The 14,292-nt window shown below is 43.0% G+C and overlaps 8 protein-coding genes across 8 annotated transcripts; 7 read left to right on the forward strand and 1 right to left on the reverse strand.

Moving 5' to 3' along the window:
- Window positions 1–1,487: 1,487 nt before the first annotated feature.
- On the reverse strand, window positions 1,488–4,842 carry BBOV_I001140 (variant erythrocyte surface antigen-1 alpha subunit). Its single transcript, XM_001608725.2, has one exon. The coding sequence runs from the start codon at window positions 4,839–4,841 to the stop codon at window positions 1,533–1,535; it is 3,309 nt and encodes a 1,102-aa protein (XP_001608775.1). The 5' UTR covers window position 4,842; the 3' UTR covers window positions 1,488–1,532.
- A 24-nt stretch (window positions 4,843–4,866) lies between these two features.
- Window positions 4,867–5,112, forward strand: BBOV_I001150 (uncharacterized protein). Its single transcript, XM_001608726.2, has one exon. It carries the CDS (start codon window positions 4,869–4,871, stop codon window positions 5,085–5,087), a length of 219 nt encoding a protein of 72 aa, XP_001608776.1. The 5' UTR covers window positions 4,867–4,868; the 3' UTR covers window positions 5,088–5,112.
- Window positions 5,113–5,826: 714 nt separating this feature from the next.
- BBOV_I001160 (SmORF protein) lies at window positions 5,827–6,445 on the forward strand. The gene has a single exon (XM_001608727.2). The coding sequence runs from the start codon at window positions 5,852–5,854 to the stop codon at window positions 6,413–6,415; it is 564 nt and encodes a 187-aa protein (XP_001608777.1). The 5' UTR covers window positions 5,827–5,851; the 3' UTR covers window positions 6,416–6,445.
- Window positions 6,446–7,304: 859 nt separating this feature from the next.
- Window positions 7,305–7,898, forward strand: BBOV_I001170 (SmORF protein). Its single transcript, XM_001608728.2, has one exon. It carries the CDS (start codon window positions 7,325–7,327, stop codon window positions 7,871–7,873), a length of 549 nt encoding a protein of 182 aa, XP_001608778.1. The 5' UTR covers window positions 7,305–7,324; the 3' UTR covers window positions 7,874–7,898.
- Window positions 7,899–8,830: 932 nt separating this feature from the next.
- On the forward strand, window positions 8,831–9,789 carry BBOV_I001180 (SmORF protein). Its single transcript, XM_001608729.2, has one exon. The coding sequence runs from the start codon at window positions 8,871–8,873 to the stop codon at window positions 9,747–9,749; it is 879 nt and encodes a 292-aa protein (XP_001608779.1). The 5' UTR covers window positions 8,831–8,870; the 3' UTR covers window positions 9,750–9,789.
- Window positions 9,790–10,640: 851 nt separating this feature from the next.
- On the forward strand, window positions 10,641–11,182 carry BBOV_I001190 (variant erythrocyte surface antigen-1 beta subunit). The gene is made up of 2 exons (XM_001608730.2): window positions 10,641–10,702; window positions 10,810–11,182. Exons 1-2 carry the CDS (start codon window positions 10,670–10,672, stop codon window positions 11,146–11,148), a joined length of 372 nt encoding a protein of 123 aa, XP_001608780.1. The 5' UTR covers window positions 10,641–10,669; the 3' UTR covers window positions 11,149–11,182.
- A 293-nt stretch (window positions 11,183–11,475) lies between these two features.
- BBOV_I001200 (uncharacterized protein) lies at window positions 11,476–12,696 on the forward strand. Its single transcript, XM_001608731.2, has one exon. It carries the CDS (start codon window positions 11,540–11,542, stop codon window positions 12,650–12,652), a length of 1,113 nt encoding a protein of 370 aa, XP_001608781.1. The 5' UTR covers window positions 11,476–11,539; the 3' UTR covers window positions 12,653–12,696.
- Window positions 12,697–12,916: 220 nt separating this feature from the next.
- Window positions 12,917–13,475, forward strand: BBOV_I001205 (putative integral membrane protein). Its single transcript, XM_051767362.1, has one exon. It carries the CDS (start codon window positions 12,966–12,968, stop codon window positions 13,434–13,436), a length of 471 nt encoding a protein of 156 aa, XP_051623868.1. The 5' UTR covers window positions 12,917–12,965; the 3' UTR covers window positions 13,437–13,475.
- Window positions 13,476–14,292: the final 817 nt, after the last annotated feature.

Genomic DNA, 14,292 nt, shown 5'->3' on the forward strand with positions numbered 1-14,292 from the left:
CATTGTTTGGACACTAACAACTGCGGTGACCAAAGATGTTATCCTGTGCTATGGGTATTGCTAAACCCTATAATGATTATACCCACTAATGTACTACTCGTACAACATCTAATGCCACTGTGCCTGCTCTAACAGTGACCGCACTATAAACAGCGAATAAATTGCTTCCACGCTACTCTAGGACACTTTCTATATGACGCGTATAGTAAATAACTGTTTTTACACTTTCTATCTACCAAAATACTCCACCAGTTCCATTCCCTTCCTCCCCGTCATCACCTTATACCACATACACTGCCACTGGTGTTCTCCACCACGTAACCAATGTGACCTCATATGTGTCCAGTCCAGTGGCCATATGGCACCAAAGGCAAGGTAGAGTACCGCTACTAGCCAGGCCACTGTGAGAACAAATATCCAGGGGAGCCTGGTGGTGTAGATGAGCTGGTTGATGGAGGTGGTGAGTTTTGTGAACTCGCCGCTATCCTTGACACTCTCTAGTGTCGTTAAGAAATCGTGGCACTTCTTCTGACCTACATCACCACAACTACCCAGAAAAGGCACTTCTTTAACACTAAACTTTCAGCAAAAGTGCTACCAAACTTTTGTGAAACTTTTAGCAAAGAATTACCCAAAGCTAAGCCACAGTTTCAGTGGAAACACAACTAAAACGTATAAACAATCTGACTAAAGCTATACCAACAGTATAACAACATTTGCGTTACACCGTCCTGGAGACCTATAATTATAATAACACTGTTTCCTTCAATTGTTGCCACACTTGTCTACAATGTACTGTTTCCTTCAATTGGTGCCATACTTGTCTATAATGTACTGTTTCCTTCAATTGTTGCCATACTGTCTATAATAACACTGTTTCCTTCAATTGTTGCCACACTTGTCTACAATGTACTGTTTCCTTCAATTGTTGCTATACTGGTCTATAATGTACTGTTTCCTTCAATTGTTGCCATACTGTCTATAATAACACTGTTTCCTTCAATTGTTGCCACACTTGTCTATAATAATAACACTGTTTCCTTCAATTGTTGCTATACTGGTCTATAATGTACTGTTTCCTTCAATTGGTGCTACACATGTCTATAATGTACTGTTTCTTTCAATTGGTGCTACACTTGTCTATAATGTACTGTTCCCTTCAATTGTTGCCAAAGGGTGGGTGGAACCCATGGGCTTTCTATGTCACAATTACTCCGCATCACCACCCCTGGAGGCACTGTTGCGCCGAAGGCGCCCTTATAGAACTTTCAGCAAAAGTGCCACCAAACTTTTGTGAAACTTTTACCAAAACCAGTACTTAACTTTGACTGAAAATACTACTAAATTTTTAATTAAATCACTACTAAACCTTTACTAACATTGCTACGTAATGTCCACCAAAAAAACTCTGTAACCCTATCCACATCACCATCCCTAACAGCTACTACTTTTATACTAAACTTCCATGTAACCTTTACTAGCATATCTACATTATCCCTAGTTACTGCGCCAAAGGCGCCACTACTTTGCCACTATGTCTTACCAAAAAACTCTAGTATCCCTCTTCCCTTCTTCTTGCCCACCATCAGTACCTCCCATGGACTCAAACTACCCTTCCTGAACCACCCCCTACAATGCGACCTCATATGAGTCCAGTCCAGTGGCCATATGGCACCAAAGGCAAGGTAGAGCACTGCTACTAGCCAGGCTAACGTGAGGACAAATATCCATGGGAGCCGTATGTCGTATTGGAGCTTGCCGACCTGGGAGAGGAGGTTGGTGAGGGGGTGGTCCTGAGAGGTGGCCTCCTCCTTCTGGTTGATTACATCTTGAAGACTTTCTAGGAACTCGTGACAACGTCTAGCTTTCTTCGTGTCCTCAATGTCATACTGCCCATCTGTCTTTCCATCCTTCTGGTGGTACCCCTCCAGATTGAATGGGTTACCGTAGCTGAAGCCATGCCTATACAGCACCGGCAGTACCCCGGTACATGATACGATTGATGAGCAGTTACATTGTGCACTATCCGTCCCACCATGACTTCCCTTCTTGCACTTATTGGGGTCACACTCTCTACAGCCCCGGCATTCAATCTCCTTGAATGCACTGGCCAGTGATTCTAGTCCCCATTGAAGTGCATCTGATAGATATAGTACCCATGAGAGGTATGTTCCACCGAAGGTGGCACTCACTGCGGTGTAAAGTTCACCTGTTAGGGGGGAGAGGTAGTGGCAGTTCTCAGTGAGTCGTGAGAAGGATGTATTAGTGGTAGTAGTTGTAGTAGTTGACTTTAGAGCGACAGCACTGTCCTTGTCTCCCTTAATATCTCTCAGCGCTTTACCGACTTTGTCCATGTAGTGTCCTCCTTTATCACTGTCTCCTCCCTTTGGAATCCACTCTATCTTCTTTACTTCATCCCGTAACCCAGAAGCGCACCAGCCGCAGAAGTATTTGTTTTCGTTTCCCTTGTCACCTGGATTACCATCGTGCCCACACTTTGTCTTCTTCTTCTCCTTGTTTTCTCCCTCCTCTTTATTTCCCACACCACCCCTAAAGAACCCAAAGACATCACCCAGTACCTGTGGTGTGGTGGCACTGAGTGCTGCTGTGACCCTCACTAGTGTATAAACACATGATTGCATCATGTTCTCATTACTGAAGAAGTAGAGGATGCCATAAAGGCGTTGGCCTGTATTGGTTACTCGTTTTTGGAATTGACCTCTAAAACCCATTGGAAGTGGGCAGCATTGGCCTGAGCCATTACAGTGTCCTAGGTGGGATGCTGCAGAGGGATAACTCAGCTCCGACCCAGGAGGTGCATCTCTCCCTTTCTGAGCCCTATCCGCCTCTTGTTTGTCCAGCTCGTCCATGGTGCTACGACAACTAAACCCTGGTAAGCGATCCTCGAGAAATGCCTGGAGGGGTGATGGCGTGCCGTCCATGTATTGTTGGTGGCATTTGTCACAGACACTGGGTGTTGGTGTTTTGCCACACTTGTTGGCATGGTCTTGGCAGTGAACACATCTAGTACTACCCACAATTTCTAGTATGGCTTTTATGGCACCGCTAAACATCTTTTTGTGACCATTCAGATTTGTACTGTCATCCACCTCTGGCACTTCCTTTTCTAGTGCTCTCAGTACCTCCCTTACTCCATCGATAGCTTCACTTATCTTGTCCTTGGCACTACTGTATTCCTTCTTCCAGTCTGCGTCAGCATTAGCTATCTGCTGTAATGACCCAGCACCACCACCATTCACTAGTGTGTGTAGTGCGCCACCACTACCATTCGTCAGCTCCCCTAGTTTCGTCTTAGCCTCCTGTAGTTTCACATCCAGCCCACCATTCACCTGCCCTAGTCCCTGCTTAGCCCCCTCCAGTGCCTCCTTCACCCCCTCTATCACTTTACTCTCAGCCTTCCCTTCCAATGCCTCCTGGGCGTTACCCAATTGTACCACTACATCACCAATCTTCTCTAGCACATCCTTTACCTTTACTGCTACATCATCTGATTTCCCCGAAGACACTACTTTTCCTAACTCCCCATTTACCTTCTCTACCCTCCATTTCCTATCATGTTCCATGGGGTTACACCCCAGGCACATCCAGCTGATTACCCCCTTGGAGACCACTCCACTGCCATACCTACACTCACGCCATTTCCCTCCACAAGTGACCTTCACTGCACATTGCTTCCTTAGGAAGTACAACTGGTAGAACAATGCCCTAATGTAGTGGACCACCTGGTTGTATGCTTGGATGGATACAGTGGGATATGTGAAGGAACACTCCGTGTTGGCGTATAAGGAGTGTATGGGTGGTTCTTTGGTGCCTTTAGTAATATGTATTCCACCCTGTATACCTATGAGGACCAGTGGGCAGTACTGGGTCACTGCTTGGAAGTGAGCAAAGAGGTTGAATTCATGAACTGTAATGGGATGATTACGGCCTGTCTGGTAGAACGAAAGCTGTTTTTTGTCTCCAACAACTGGCGCCACGCTCTTGAGGCGCTCTATGGAATGCTTCAGTATCTTTGGGTATGCCGTACTATATGGCAATGCACTTAGCCAGTAGAGGATCTCACGGATGGTCTTGGGATTCCGATTGTCCCCCTTCGGCGGACCCTTCTTCTGTAACCCTGTAAAGTAGGCACATGATAGAATATAGAGCTTGAAAATGGCACCGTTTTTATGCTGGTTAGTTTCACTGATTTGGCCAGCGCTACTAGAACTTGTGCCATTAGGGAAGACAGTAGCTTGATCAGTGTTGAATGAATCCCTATGTGCAGTATGCACAAAACCGGCGTAATTCATACCGAAAGGACTTCTCGCTGTATTGCCATTGTCGTCCTTGACATCATCACCACTGAGACCACTAGGCTCCAGGAATCCCAAGAAAAGCATATCCCTAAACCCATCCCATATGACCTGATCTAATCTATTTTTCGGCCCTTTGTCATTCAACATATCTTTAGGGAATCCTAAGGCCTGTAGCCATTGGGATAGTGTACCATCATCTAGACCAGTACCATCCAAAATGTGGTTGTTCCAGTATGGACTACCCTTGGCCCACTTGCCCGTCCAATGCATATAGGTAAGTCCACTCCAGATGAGACATACTGAGCCTAGGAGGATACGGGCACATCTTGATCTATCAATGGTTGTACTGACGTTTTGCCAGGTGGGGAGATTATCATTCTTATGTAAGTGCTTGTTACCTGAGTATGAAGACTTGTAGCTCTCTCTGTAACAGGAATAACCACATGTACCACCACTACACCTTGTACACTTCCTTCCCAGTGGTGTTCCTTCTTCGTCCGGCTTGTCCACATTCCATTTCATACACCCACATGTCTCACACTTGTTCTCATGCTTTATATCATTAAGATACCCGCACCCATCTTGGCCATGATGTTCCTTAATACCCTTCTTGCACGTGCTACCACTGTTCCAACACTTCTCTATCGTACTCCACCCAACGAGTGCACTGAGTACCTGTGCCAGTTGGTCTATATAGGTCCGTACCACTGCAGTACCACTATGGTAGTACTATGTCAGGACCCCGAACATCCATCACTTCTTGACTAAGTGAGTTTCTAAACATCAATGGAACTTTTACTAACACTGCTACCATACTTTTATGGAACATTTGGTAATCTTCTACTAAAAGTAATGCTATACTCTCATCTACAGTGACACTACATGCACTACTAGTATCACTCCCATTAGTGTATATGTTACACTGTATTCAGTTTTTTAGGCAGGTATAGCGCAACGGTTACTATTGTCACTATCAATGGTGTTTTCTAGTGAGCGGATTGATATTGTCATGCATTATGGCATCTCTATAAATGAATCATAATGATTGGACAAGGTAGCTTCGTGGCATCATTGCTCATAGGTTAAAATTCTCATTATACCGTTAGTTATAGTGTGATACAACTCAGATATACAAATAGTCCGTGGTGGTTCTACAATGGAATATGTTTACATAGTGGTCAATGGCACTGTCCTGGTTATATGGACTCTATGGCGCATAGTAAGGTATAATATTTTATAATGTCTACATGAATCACAAATAGTACCAATGATGTTCATATAGGTGACATTTATTTCATAAAGTCAGTGTTCCAATAATGCTCTGTGGAGGATCTGTACTGATACTGATATGATGGCTGCCTGACAGCCTCGGAACCATACAAATCACGTGAAACCTTGATAACTATTCTACTGCAGCATGAAAAGCTGCACTGAAGAGCAATCCCTAACTTTGGGGCAACTGTACTATGGATGGGGCATAACAACTATAAATCCGACAGTTAGCAACCTCACTATATTTTGACTTCACCAAGATGGTAGCCTTCAACATGTTATGGAAACTCTGTTTAGTGGTGGCATTTGGGCTTTCTGCCACGGCCACTTCAACTGATGTAGACCAGGAGCAACCCAAGAAGGAATCCTTCGTCAGCAGATTCTTTGGTAAGAAAGAGGAAGCTAAGACTCAACCTGTGGAAGTACAGCAAGAAGAGATTACCAAGGCACAAGAAAACACTGACGCAGAAGAGCCACCCAAGTTTTCTGTTGAATGGTATCTGTTACCCAAGCCCATAAACAGAGCGACTCTTCGTGATAAGCTGCCATGGATTATTCAAAACACTATACCAAGGGACTGTAATCAACCAATAGCATCAAAATCAGAAGAACTAATCAGGGAGTATATCCCACGGACTTACATTAGATGGTATTTGTTACCGGAGCCGGAAAGCAGAACTGCCTTACGTTATTCGATACCCAAGGATTTGGCTAACGAAGTACCGGAGGACTATAATGAACCCATAAAGCCTGAAGTTGTCAAACGTATTAAAAAGTTCTTCTCATTGAGTATAAACAAGCAGAAGGCATTGCTTCAGTCATGATATCATTGTTCATTATAAATCACAAGTCTTGTACAACTTTGATGAAAACGAAGTTATCATAATGTTGTGGATCATTGTTTTCGGTAGTAGAAAACAGTAATATATATATCGTTTTCTATCGTGGCCTATAATCTCCCGTAGCTAACAGTAGCATCTATGACATGGTTACTATAAAGGACATAGACCTAGTCAGTACATATAACGGCCTTTGTTTCAGATATATACCTCTCAACAGTGAGATGTTAACCTGTAGATTAATCTCATACGACATATTGTATTGTTAATATTTCTGGTCGTTGGGTTTTAAAGCACTCTCAATAAGCACCAGGACATCTACATAAATTCATCATCATGACTTAACAAGGTATCTTTGTGGCATCAATACGCATAGGTTAAGATTTCAATATACAGTTACTGGTAACGTTTTAAAACGCAAATGAACACATAATACTTGATACGTCCACCTTGGAATATCTTTCCGTAGTGGACAACAGCACATCTTAAGTGCCTATGACACTGTACTGGTATATGGAATCACAGTATGTCATGCTCAAAAGGACACTATAGCACTTGCTAAGGTAGCATTATGTCCATCATACCGTTGACTCATACAGATTGTGACATTCATTTCATATATCGTGACAATTACATTCTTGTTGTTAATGTCTGGTGCAAGGAGCCATTGGCCAATACTGTTCTGTAGAGCACCTGTACTGATAGTGATCTGATCACTGGCTCACAATGATAGAACCACAGTAATTTCATTTTACATAGATATACATAGCACATTACATTAGGAAAATGCATGGGAGACTAACTATTGATTCCCTGACATCTATAGTATACCTGGGGCATAACAACAGCTGAATCCAACAGTTAGGAATCTCACTCTATACTGACTTAACCAAGATGGTAGCCTTTAACACGTTATGGAAGCTCTGTGTAGTGGTGGCATTCGGGCTGTCTGCCACAGCCACTTGTACCGATGTAGCCCAGGAGCAACCCAAGAAGGAATCGTTCGTCAGCAGATTCTTTGGTAAGAAAGAGGAAGCTAAGACTCAACCTGTGGAAGTACAGCAAGAAGAGATTACCAAGGCACAAGAAAACACTGACGCAGAAGAGCCACCCAAGTACTCTGTGGAATGGTATCTGTTACCCAAGCCCCAAAACAGAAAACACCTTCGTGATAAGCTGCCATATGATTTGGCCTATTTTGTACAAAGGAATTGTAACAGTCCAATATCACCCGAAGTGGAAAGAGAAATTAGAGAGTATTTATTATTGTATACTGTTGACTGGTATCTGTTACCGGAGCCAGAAAGCAGAACTGCCTTACGTTATTCGTTACCAAGTAATTTGGCCTCAAAGGTTCCGGAAAATTGTAATGAACCAATAGACCCCGAATTGGAAAAACGTATTAGGAAGTATTTCTCATCGCTTCAGAAAAAGAAGAGGTGAAGGATTCAATGTTCATATATTTTGCCTATCAATTTAAATGACTAATTGGGCAATACTTTCATTAATACAAAGTTATCATAATGTCATATTACATATATATATATATATATATACATTTGTAGATGACTACATCTCTACGTATTGACATCTATGTAATCGTACATATGCATCACTAGTAGACTATAGTCCTACATATTCCATACTATCCCTTAGACTATAGACATGTGTATCTATCAGCGGTTCATATGATTCGGTTAGTGTAGAGTTTATAGACCTAGTCATCACCAATAATAGCTCCTTTCCCACATAGATATTCCTCTCAAAGGCAGGGTGATAGTCTATACATTAACGCAAATCGGCACACTGCCTTCTAAATGTTGCTGTTAGCTGTATTCAAAGTGATATCCAGTAAGCAGCCTCACCAGAGGATGCGTTATAGCATCAGTATAAATGAATCATTATGATTACAGAAGGTAGTGTTGTGACATCATTGCTCATAGGATGACACGTCATTATATGCTTGTCTGTATTGTGATACAATACAAATGGAGAAACATTCATCCTGGATCTATCACGGATTATGTTTCCATATGGAAGCTAACAGATCTCACGTGGCTATGACACCGTACTGATATATGGAATCACAGTAGGTCATTGTTAACAGGACACTATAGCAATTGGTGAAGTAAGCTTGTCTATCATGCGATTCAGGTTATACAGATTGTGACACTCATGTCATATATCGTGATAATTACCCGCAAAGACTAGGGTACCAATACTGGTCTGTAGAGCACCTCTACTGATAATCATCTGAGAAATGCATGACAGAAATACAATCGCAATAGTTACATGCCACATAAATAACTATCATATAGTAGTTGGGAAATCTGCATAGAAGAGCAACTCCTAACATTGCGGCACTCATAAATGCATGGGGCACAACAACAACCATCTAGGTGTTCAATTAGGATTCCCACACGCTTTTGACTTCACCAAGATGGTAGTCTTCAACATGTTATGGAAGCTCTTTGTAGTTGTGGCATTCGGGCTCTCTGCCACTGTCACCTCTACTGAGGTAGCCCAGGAGCAACCCAAGGAGGAATCATTGATAGGCGGATTCTCCAATGAGAAAGAATCAACAGTATCTAAACCTTCGGAAGTAAAAGAAGCAACCGGGACTAGCACTCCAGGAAACAGTGATCCAGATGAGCCACCGATGTTCACTGTTGAATGGTATCTGTTACCCAAGCCCTTAAACAGAGCAACCCTTCGTTACATGTTGCCATGGAATTTACAAACTGCTGTCCCAGAAGACTGCAAAAGGCCAATATTGCCTGTAGTAGAAAGACAGATTAGGAATTATTTTTCTTGGCTTGAGAAAACGAAACAAAAGGAGTCTTCTTCTGCACAAGGTGAAACCACTAATATTAGCCAACCCCCAAAGAAATCTTTCACCAGTAGATTCTTCGGCAAAAAAGACGCATCTACCGTTAAACCCGTTGATGTACCAGATTTACCCAAGTACTCTCTAGAATGGTATTTTGTACAGAAACCCGAAAACAGAAAACTTCTTCGTGACAGGTTGCCATATGCTACGAAAGCTTTTGTAGCACCGGACTGTAGAGAACCAATAGCGCCCGTACTGGAAAAACGCATTAGGGATTATTTCTCATTGTATACCGTCGACTGGTATTTGTTACCCAAACAAGAAAACAGGATAGCCCTACGCTATATGTTACCATCTGATTTGGCTGCCAAGGTGCCCGAAGACTGCAATGAACCTATAGACCCCGAAGTGGAAGCAATTATTAAGGAACATTTCACAGTGACTGAAAAGAAGCAGAGGCCTAATCGTTTTTGGTATTTGCATTTGTAAATTACAAATAATGGACTGACTTGAGGAGAACTAATACAACATAATGTCACAGTACATACACATGTCCACTAGACTACCCTGCTACATATCCTCTATTACTCTACAGTAACTATACATAGCCTAACCTCACTAACACTAATATCCACTACGTCCATGGACTCCCTGTACTGCTACGTTAACAACACTGCTCATTAGCACATATACACTACTCTGTTGTTCCCCTGTTATGGCCCAGTATGGTACAGCACACGAAGCAGGGTATCCATAATGTCCCATGGAAGTGACTTCGTTATAGAGTACTGTACAACAGTGATATTCAGTGTTAGTACTACAATATGCTTCCACTAGAGTCCACATCGCCACCCCTGATGTATACTACCCTGTACATCACCCTCTCCACTAGTCCATATCACTACCTCTATCAGGATATCCACAGTGACCACTGCATGAGTCCTGAAAATAAGTTGGCATGACCTAAATGACTGGATCATGTATTGTTATAGACACATATCACTGCCTATCAAGTGTCATCACTACTTTTCAGCCACTGGGTAGTGCCCCACCACTACACTATCCCCACTATCCTAAAACCCCACCAGGCTACCACCAACATAAATAGTGCCCCCCACCAAACAGTCCTTTGTGAGGGGGAAGGTGTATATAGTGCTGTGTAGACTAGTGATACTGCTGGTGAGAGTGTAGGAGCAAGTGTAGTGGATGTTCATTAGAGGTTTCTTTGCGAGATTAGTAGCAAAGTTAGTCAAAGTTTCATACATGTTTAGTGGTACTTTTTCTGTATGCTTAGTATAGAAGTACTAGCTGATCAGGGTAGACACAATAGGGTACCGAGGTCATAGGGACCCTGATAGACCAGTTGGCACAGGGACTACAGAAGTGGGTTGGGTGGAAGGAAAAAGGAGATGAGTGTTGTCTTAAAGGAACAGGTGGAGAGAGTAATGGGATAGGAAGGGAGTGTAAATGTACTGGTAGTAGTAGTGTTGGTGCCAATTGTTGTAGTACCAGTGGTAGTGCTGGTACTACTTGTCATGATTGTGGCAAGTGTGGTACCAGTAGTGCTGGCCAAAAATGCTACTTGTCAGCCTATTGCAAAAAGACCGCCACTTCTGGTGGTGGCAGCAACACTGAAGGTGACTACTACTGGCCCACCCTCTCGGACAAGGCAGATCAAGTCCACCTCCTGGCCCGGATTTTCCTAGGGTCAGTATGTCTCATCTGGAGTGGAATCAGTCAGTTGGGGTTTCTAACGGGTGGAACTAGTGGCAAGGAGAGGTGGAAGGATAAAGCATTGAGTAGTGAGACCGATGGTCTCGGGTCATTCATGGCGGCCATGGGCTATGACCTGGATAGGTTGAATGGGAGTGGTGGTCCAGGTAAGTAGTGCCTAGGATAGTCATTTTACAACATGAGAAACAATAAGTTTCATTAGATAAGTGATGTGATCCCATTAAAGCTATTTATGTGGTACTGTTGAGTACTGACTACTACTAACCTATACACCACCACTCCACATCAGTACCCTCCACACTACCACCACCACAATACCACTACATTATTTCCCCTTTACTAAAACATACAAAAACAGCCAATTCCCCACACCCTGTGCGAGGTTTCTTCCCCTAGGGAGCCTTCCTAAAGGTGTCTCCACCTTATGACACCTGGACCATCCAGATCACTGCAGTTGGGTACTCCCCTAGTACTACTATGGAATCCAAGGATTTCAACAGTTTATCGCTAATAAGGACTCCTACCCAGTAGATTCCTAGGATATCATGGATACTAATACCTGTACTACCATAGTACTGGTACTTCTATGGCTATACCTATGCTGCCAGGCACTGGGTTCCATGGTGGCCCTAATGGGCACTGGAAGCACTACTGAAGTACTATCTACTACCACTACCCTATCTACTGTACTACTAGTAGTATGTCTATGGCAATGCAAGAAGGCGGGTTACCTGGTATCACCAATGACCTGGTACCATTGGGTACTGATGGTACTACTAGTATTACTACAGGTAGTGGTATTGGTGCTGGAGCAACAGGGTTGGGAGCTGTTTAGCCAATTATTCATCACATCGACATATCCCATTTACGGTATTGCAGTGGTACTACTGGGTATACTTGGTGGTACCCTATTCTGTGGATGGAAATGTAACCTGTTCTGTAGACCATGCTGTAAGAGTCAGTACATTTGCTACGGTAGTGCGATAGTGGTAGTACTAGTGATACTGGTAGTACTGGGATTGACAGCTTCCCTGGCAAAGCATAGTGGTGGCACGGGTTTTGTTGGTTTCGGTAATGCAGGACAGACCGAGAAGACCATCATTCGACGTCTTAGTAACATAATGATACCCATTACTCAGTCCTATGCCATGGTAGTTATATGGAATACTCTCCTCAAGCTACCATATAGTTTACCAGAAGTGGTTGCAGTGTTGACATCAGCACTTGCAGTGGGCTCTCTATTAACAGTGGGAATTCTTCGCAAGTCACTGGGTAATAACAGTGTTATATCATACGCCGTTCTAGCGGTTCACATAGTAACTCTGGGAATTACATTGTATTTCCTAGAGTATAAAACGGTATTCTATTGGCCCAAGGATTACATGTGCTTCGGGTTACTGGCTGCAGTAGTAATCCTGGTAGCATTGGTAGCTATAGCGATATTTGCTGCAACCTCCAGCAGAGACACTAATGAGATATTTGCTCTGGAATTAACTCTACTGGGCTACTCAATGGTACTGATGGTACCAACATTGTGGTATGCATACCGATGTGGTCTACTTACTTGGAAATGGAGTATCCCCAAGAAAAAAGGTCTCAAGCCTACTGATACGGCTGAAAATACTACAACAGAAACTGATATCGCAAAGGAAACATAGGGGTTGGTACTATCCGTACCACCCTGTTAGACTTGATGGCCCAACGTGGGATAGCCCAATATGAACTGCAACAGTCATTCTAGATGCCTAATATCTACTAGGCATATTATAGACTGTATGACTAAGATATCACTTACGTTATACCATAATAGACATTCCATAGCAGCATTGTAGAGCAATACTACACTTCCAGTCCAGTACTACTACTCTAACATTCCACCAATACTCTACATCACTACCATCGTACTCCACTACTCAACCACTCTATAACTAATCCACCCCTTCCCACCACTGCATCCCTACCATCGTAACCATGTTGGTCTACCCAGTCCTCCTGGTAGCCCTGGGTGCCCTATGGCCACTGGACTGGACCCATACTAAACTGGACTCACTGAGCCCAGTGACTGGCCACTACCACGGTTCTACATGGGCCATGGCAGAGAAGGTGACTCAAGGTGATGATCCTGGCGAGGAAGTAGTGGTAGTGGAAGGTACTGCTAGTGATGAAGCGGCAAAGAACAAGGAGAGTCAGAAGGGGTGGAAACAGAAACTAAAAGAATGGGCTATAGAGTATGGTATACTGGACGAAAATGGACATTTTCAATGGGGGCTGTATGTAATAATATTCTTGCTGCTGTTCATAATGGCAACAATGACGGGAGGGGTGCCAGCGGCGATTGTTATCATCATAATATATTTCTTAGGAAAGAAGTTCTATATGTTTATGAAGGATAATTGCTGTGGAGGTGCTACAAAGAAGATGACCCCTAAACATGTAGATTAATTATCAGCATCTAAAGTGTACCCCTCAGTAAGTGCGTTACAAACAACGTAGACTTAATATGCTGGCGTCATATGATAGTGTAGATACAGTGCTCCCTAGAAGCATTGAGTATCTATTGTACAGGATAGGTAAAAAGGTAGCATGAATCATTACATGTATATCCCATAGAGTATATCTATTGCTATGAATAGGACTACTGTAATGTTATACAGATGCTACATTGAATAGTACTATTTTCATATTATATCTATATAGTGATCATGGTAGCATATGAGGATGTTAAGGAGATATGCATACATATCAACTAGTGGCAAGTAATGTCCGGAATATAGCAGTAGTACAGTGGTAGCGTTGTAGACAATGAAGTCTCACGGTTTATATGCTGTATCACTCAATATTACTATACATCTGTATAGGATATCTTGTTTACCAGTGTGATAACGGCTAGGAGAGATAGAAAACGCCAGGCTATAGAGTGCCATAGGTTACTACGATATCCACAGGGTTACTACCATATGTGGAACACCTGGTATGTTAGTAGGTAGTCCACCGAGGGTTCATAGGGTGAATGGTAGTGGTGATATGGGGTAGATAGAGTAATGGACTATGACTCACATGGGGTTGAAGTCATGTGGTGTTCCTGGGGTGGGTATAATTGTTGGGTAATGCCAATCTGGGGATACTAGGGTTTATGAAGCGTGGTTTTTATGGGGTGAAACGAATATGAAGGTAAAATCCAAGTGGGGTAGATGGTGCACATAGGTAAGAAATGTAACGGTTTTTAGGGTTTAGGGTTTAGGGTTTAGGGTTTAGGGTTTAGGGTTTAGGGTTTAGGGTTTAGGGTTTTAGGGTTTAG

The sequence above is a fragment of the Babesia bovis genome, chromosome 1, assembly GCF_000165395.2.
Source record: "Babesia bovis T2Bo chromosome 1, whole genome shotgun sequence".
Lineage (NCBI taxonomy): Eukaryota > Apicomplexa > Aconoidasida > Piroplasmida > Babesiidae > Babesia > Babesia bovis.

What these genes read in the sequence shown, in the direction of transcription:
- BBOV_I001140 (XM_001608725.2), bottom strand. Translation starts at nt 4,841, where the DNA reads ATGAAATGGAATGTGGACAAGCCGGACGAAGAAGGAACACCACTGGGA.
- BBOV_I001150 (XM_001608726.2), top strand. Translation starts at nt 4,869, where the DNA reads ATGCTTTATATCATTAAGATACCCGCACCCATCTTGGCCATGATGTTC.
- BBOV_I001160 (XM_001608727.2), top strand. Translation starts at nt 5,852, where the DNA reads ATGGTAGCCTTCAACATGTTATGGAAACTCTGTTTAGTGGTGGCATTT.
- BBOV_I001170 (XM_001608728.2), top strand. Translation starts at nt 7,325, where the DNA reads ATGGTAGCCTTTAACACGTTATGGAAGCTCTGTGTAGTGGTGGCATTC.
- BBOV_I001180 (XM_001608729.2), top strand. Translation starts at nt 8,871, where the DNA reads ATGGTAGTCTTCAACATGTTATGGAAGCTCTTTGTAGTTGTGGCATTC.
- BBOV_I001190 (XM_001608730.2), top strand. Translation starts at nt 10,670, where the DNA reads ATGAGTGTTGTCTTAAAGGAACAGGTGGAGAGA. An exon ending in TAAAGGAACAGGTGGAGAGA is followed by an intron (nt 10,703 to 10,809) that starts GTAATGGGATAG and finishes GATTGTGGCAAG; the next exon opens with TGTGGTACCAGTAGTGCTGG.
- BBOV_I001200 (XM_001608731.2), top strand. Translation starts at nt 11,540, where the DNA reads ATGGATACTAATACCTGTACTACCATAGTACTGGTACTTCTATGGCTA.
- BBOV_I001205 (XM_051767362.1), top strand. Translation starts at nt 12,966, where the DNA reads ATGTTGGTCTACCCAGTCCTCCTGGTAGCCCTGGGTGCCCTATGGCCA.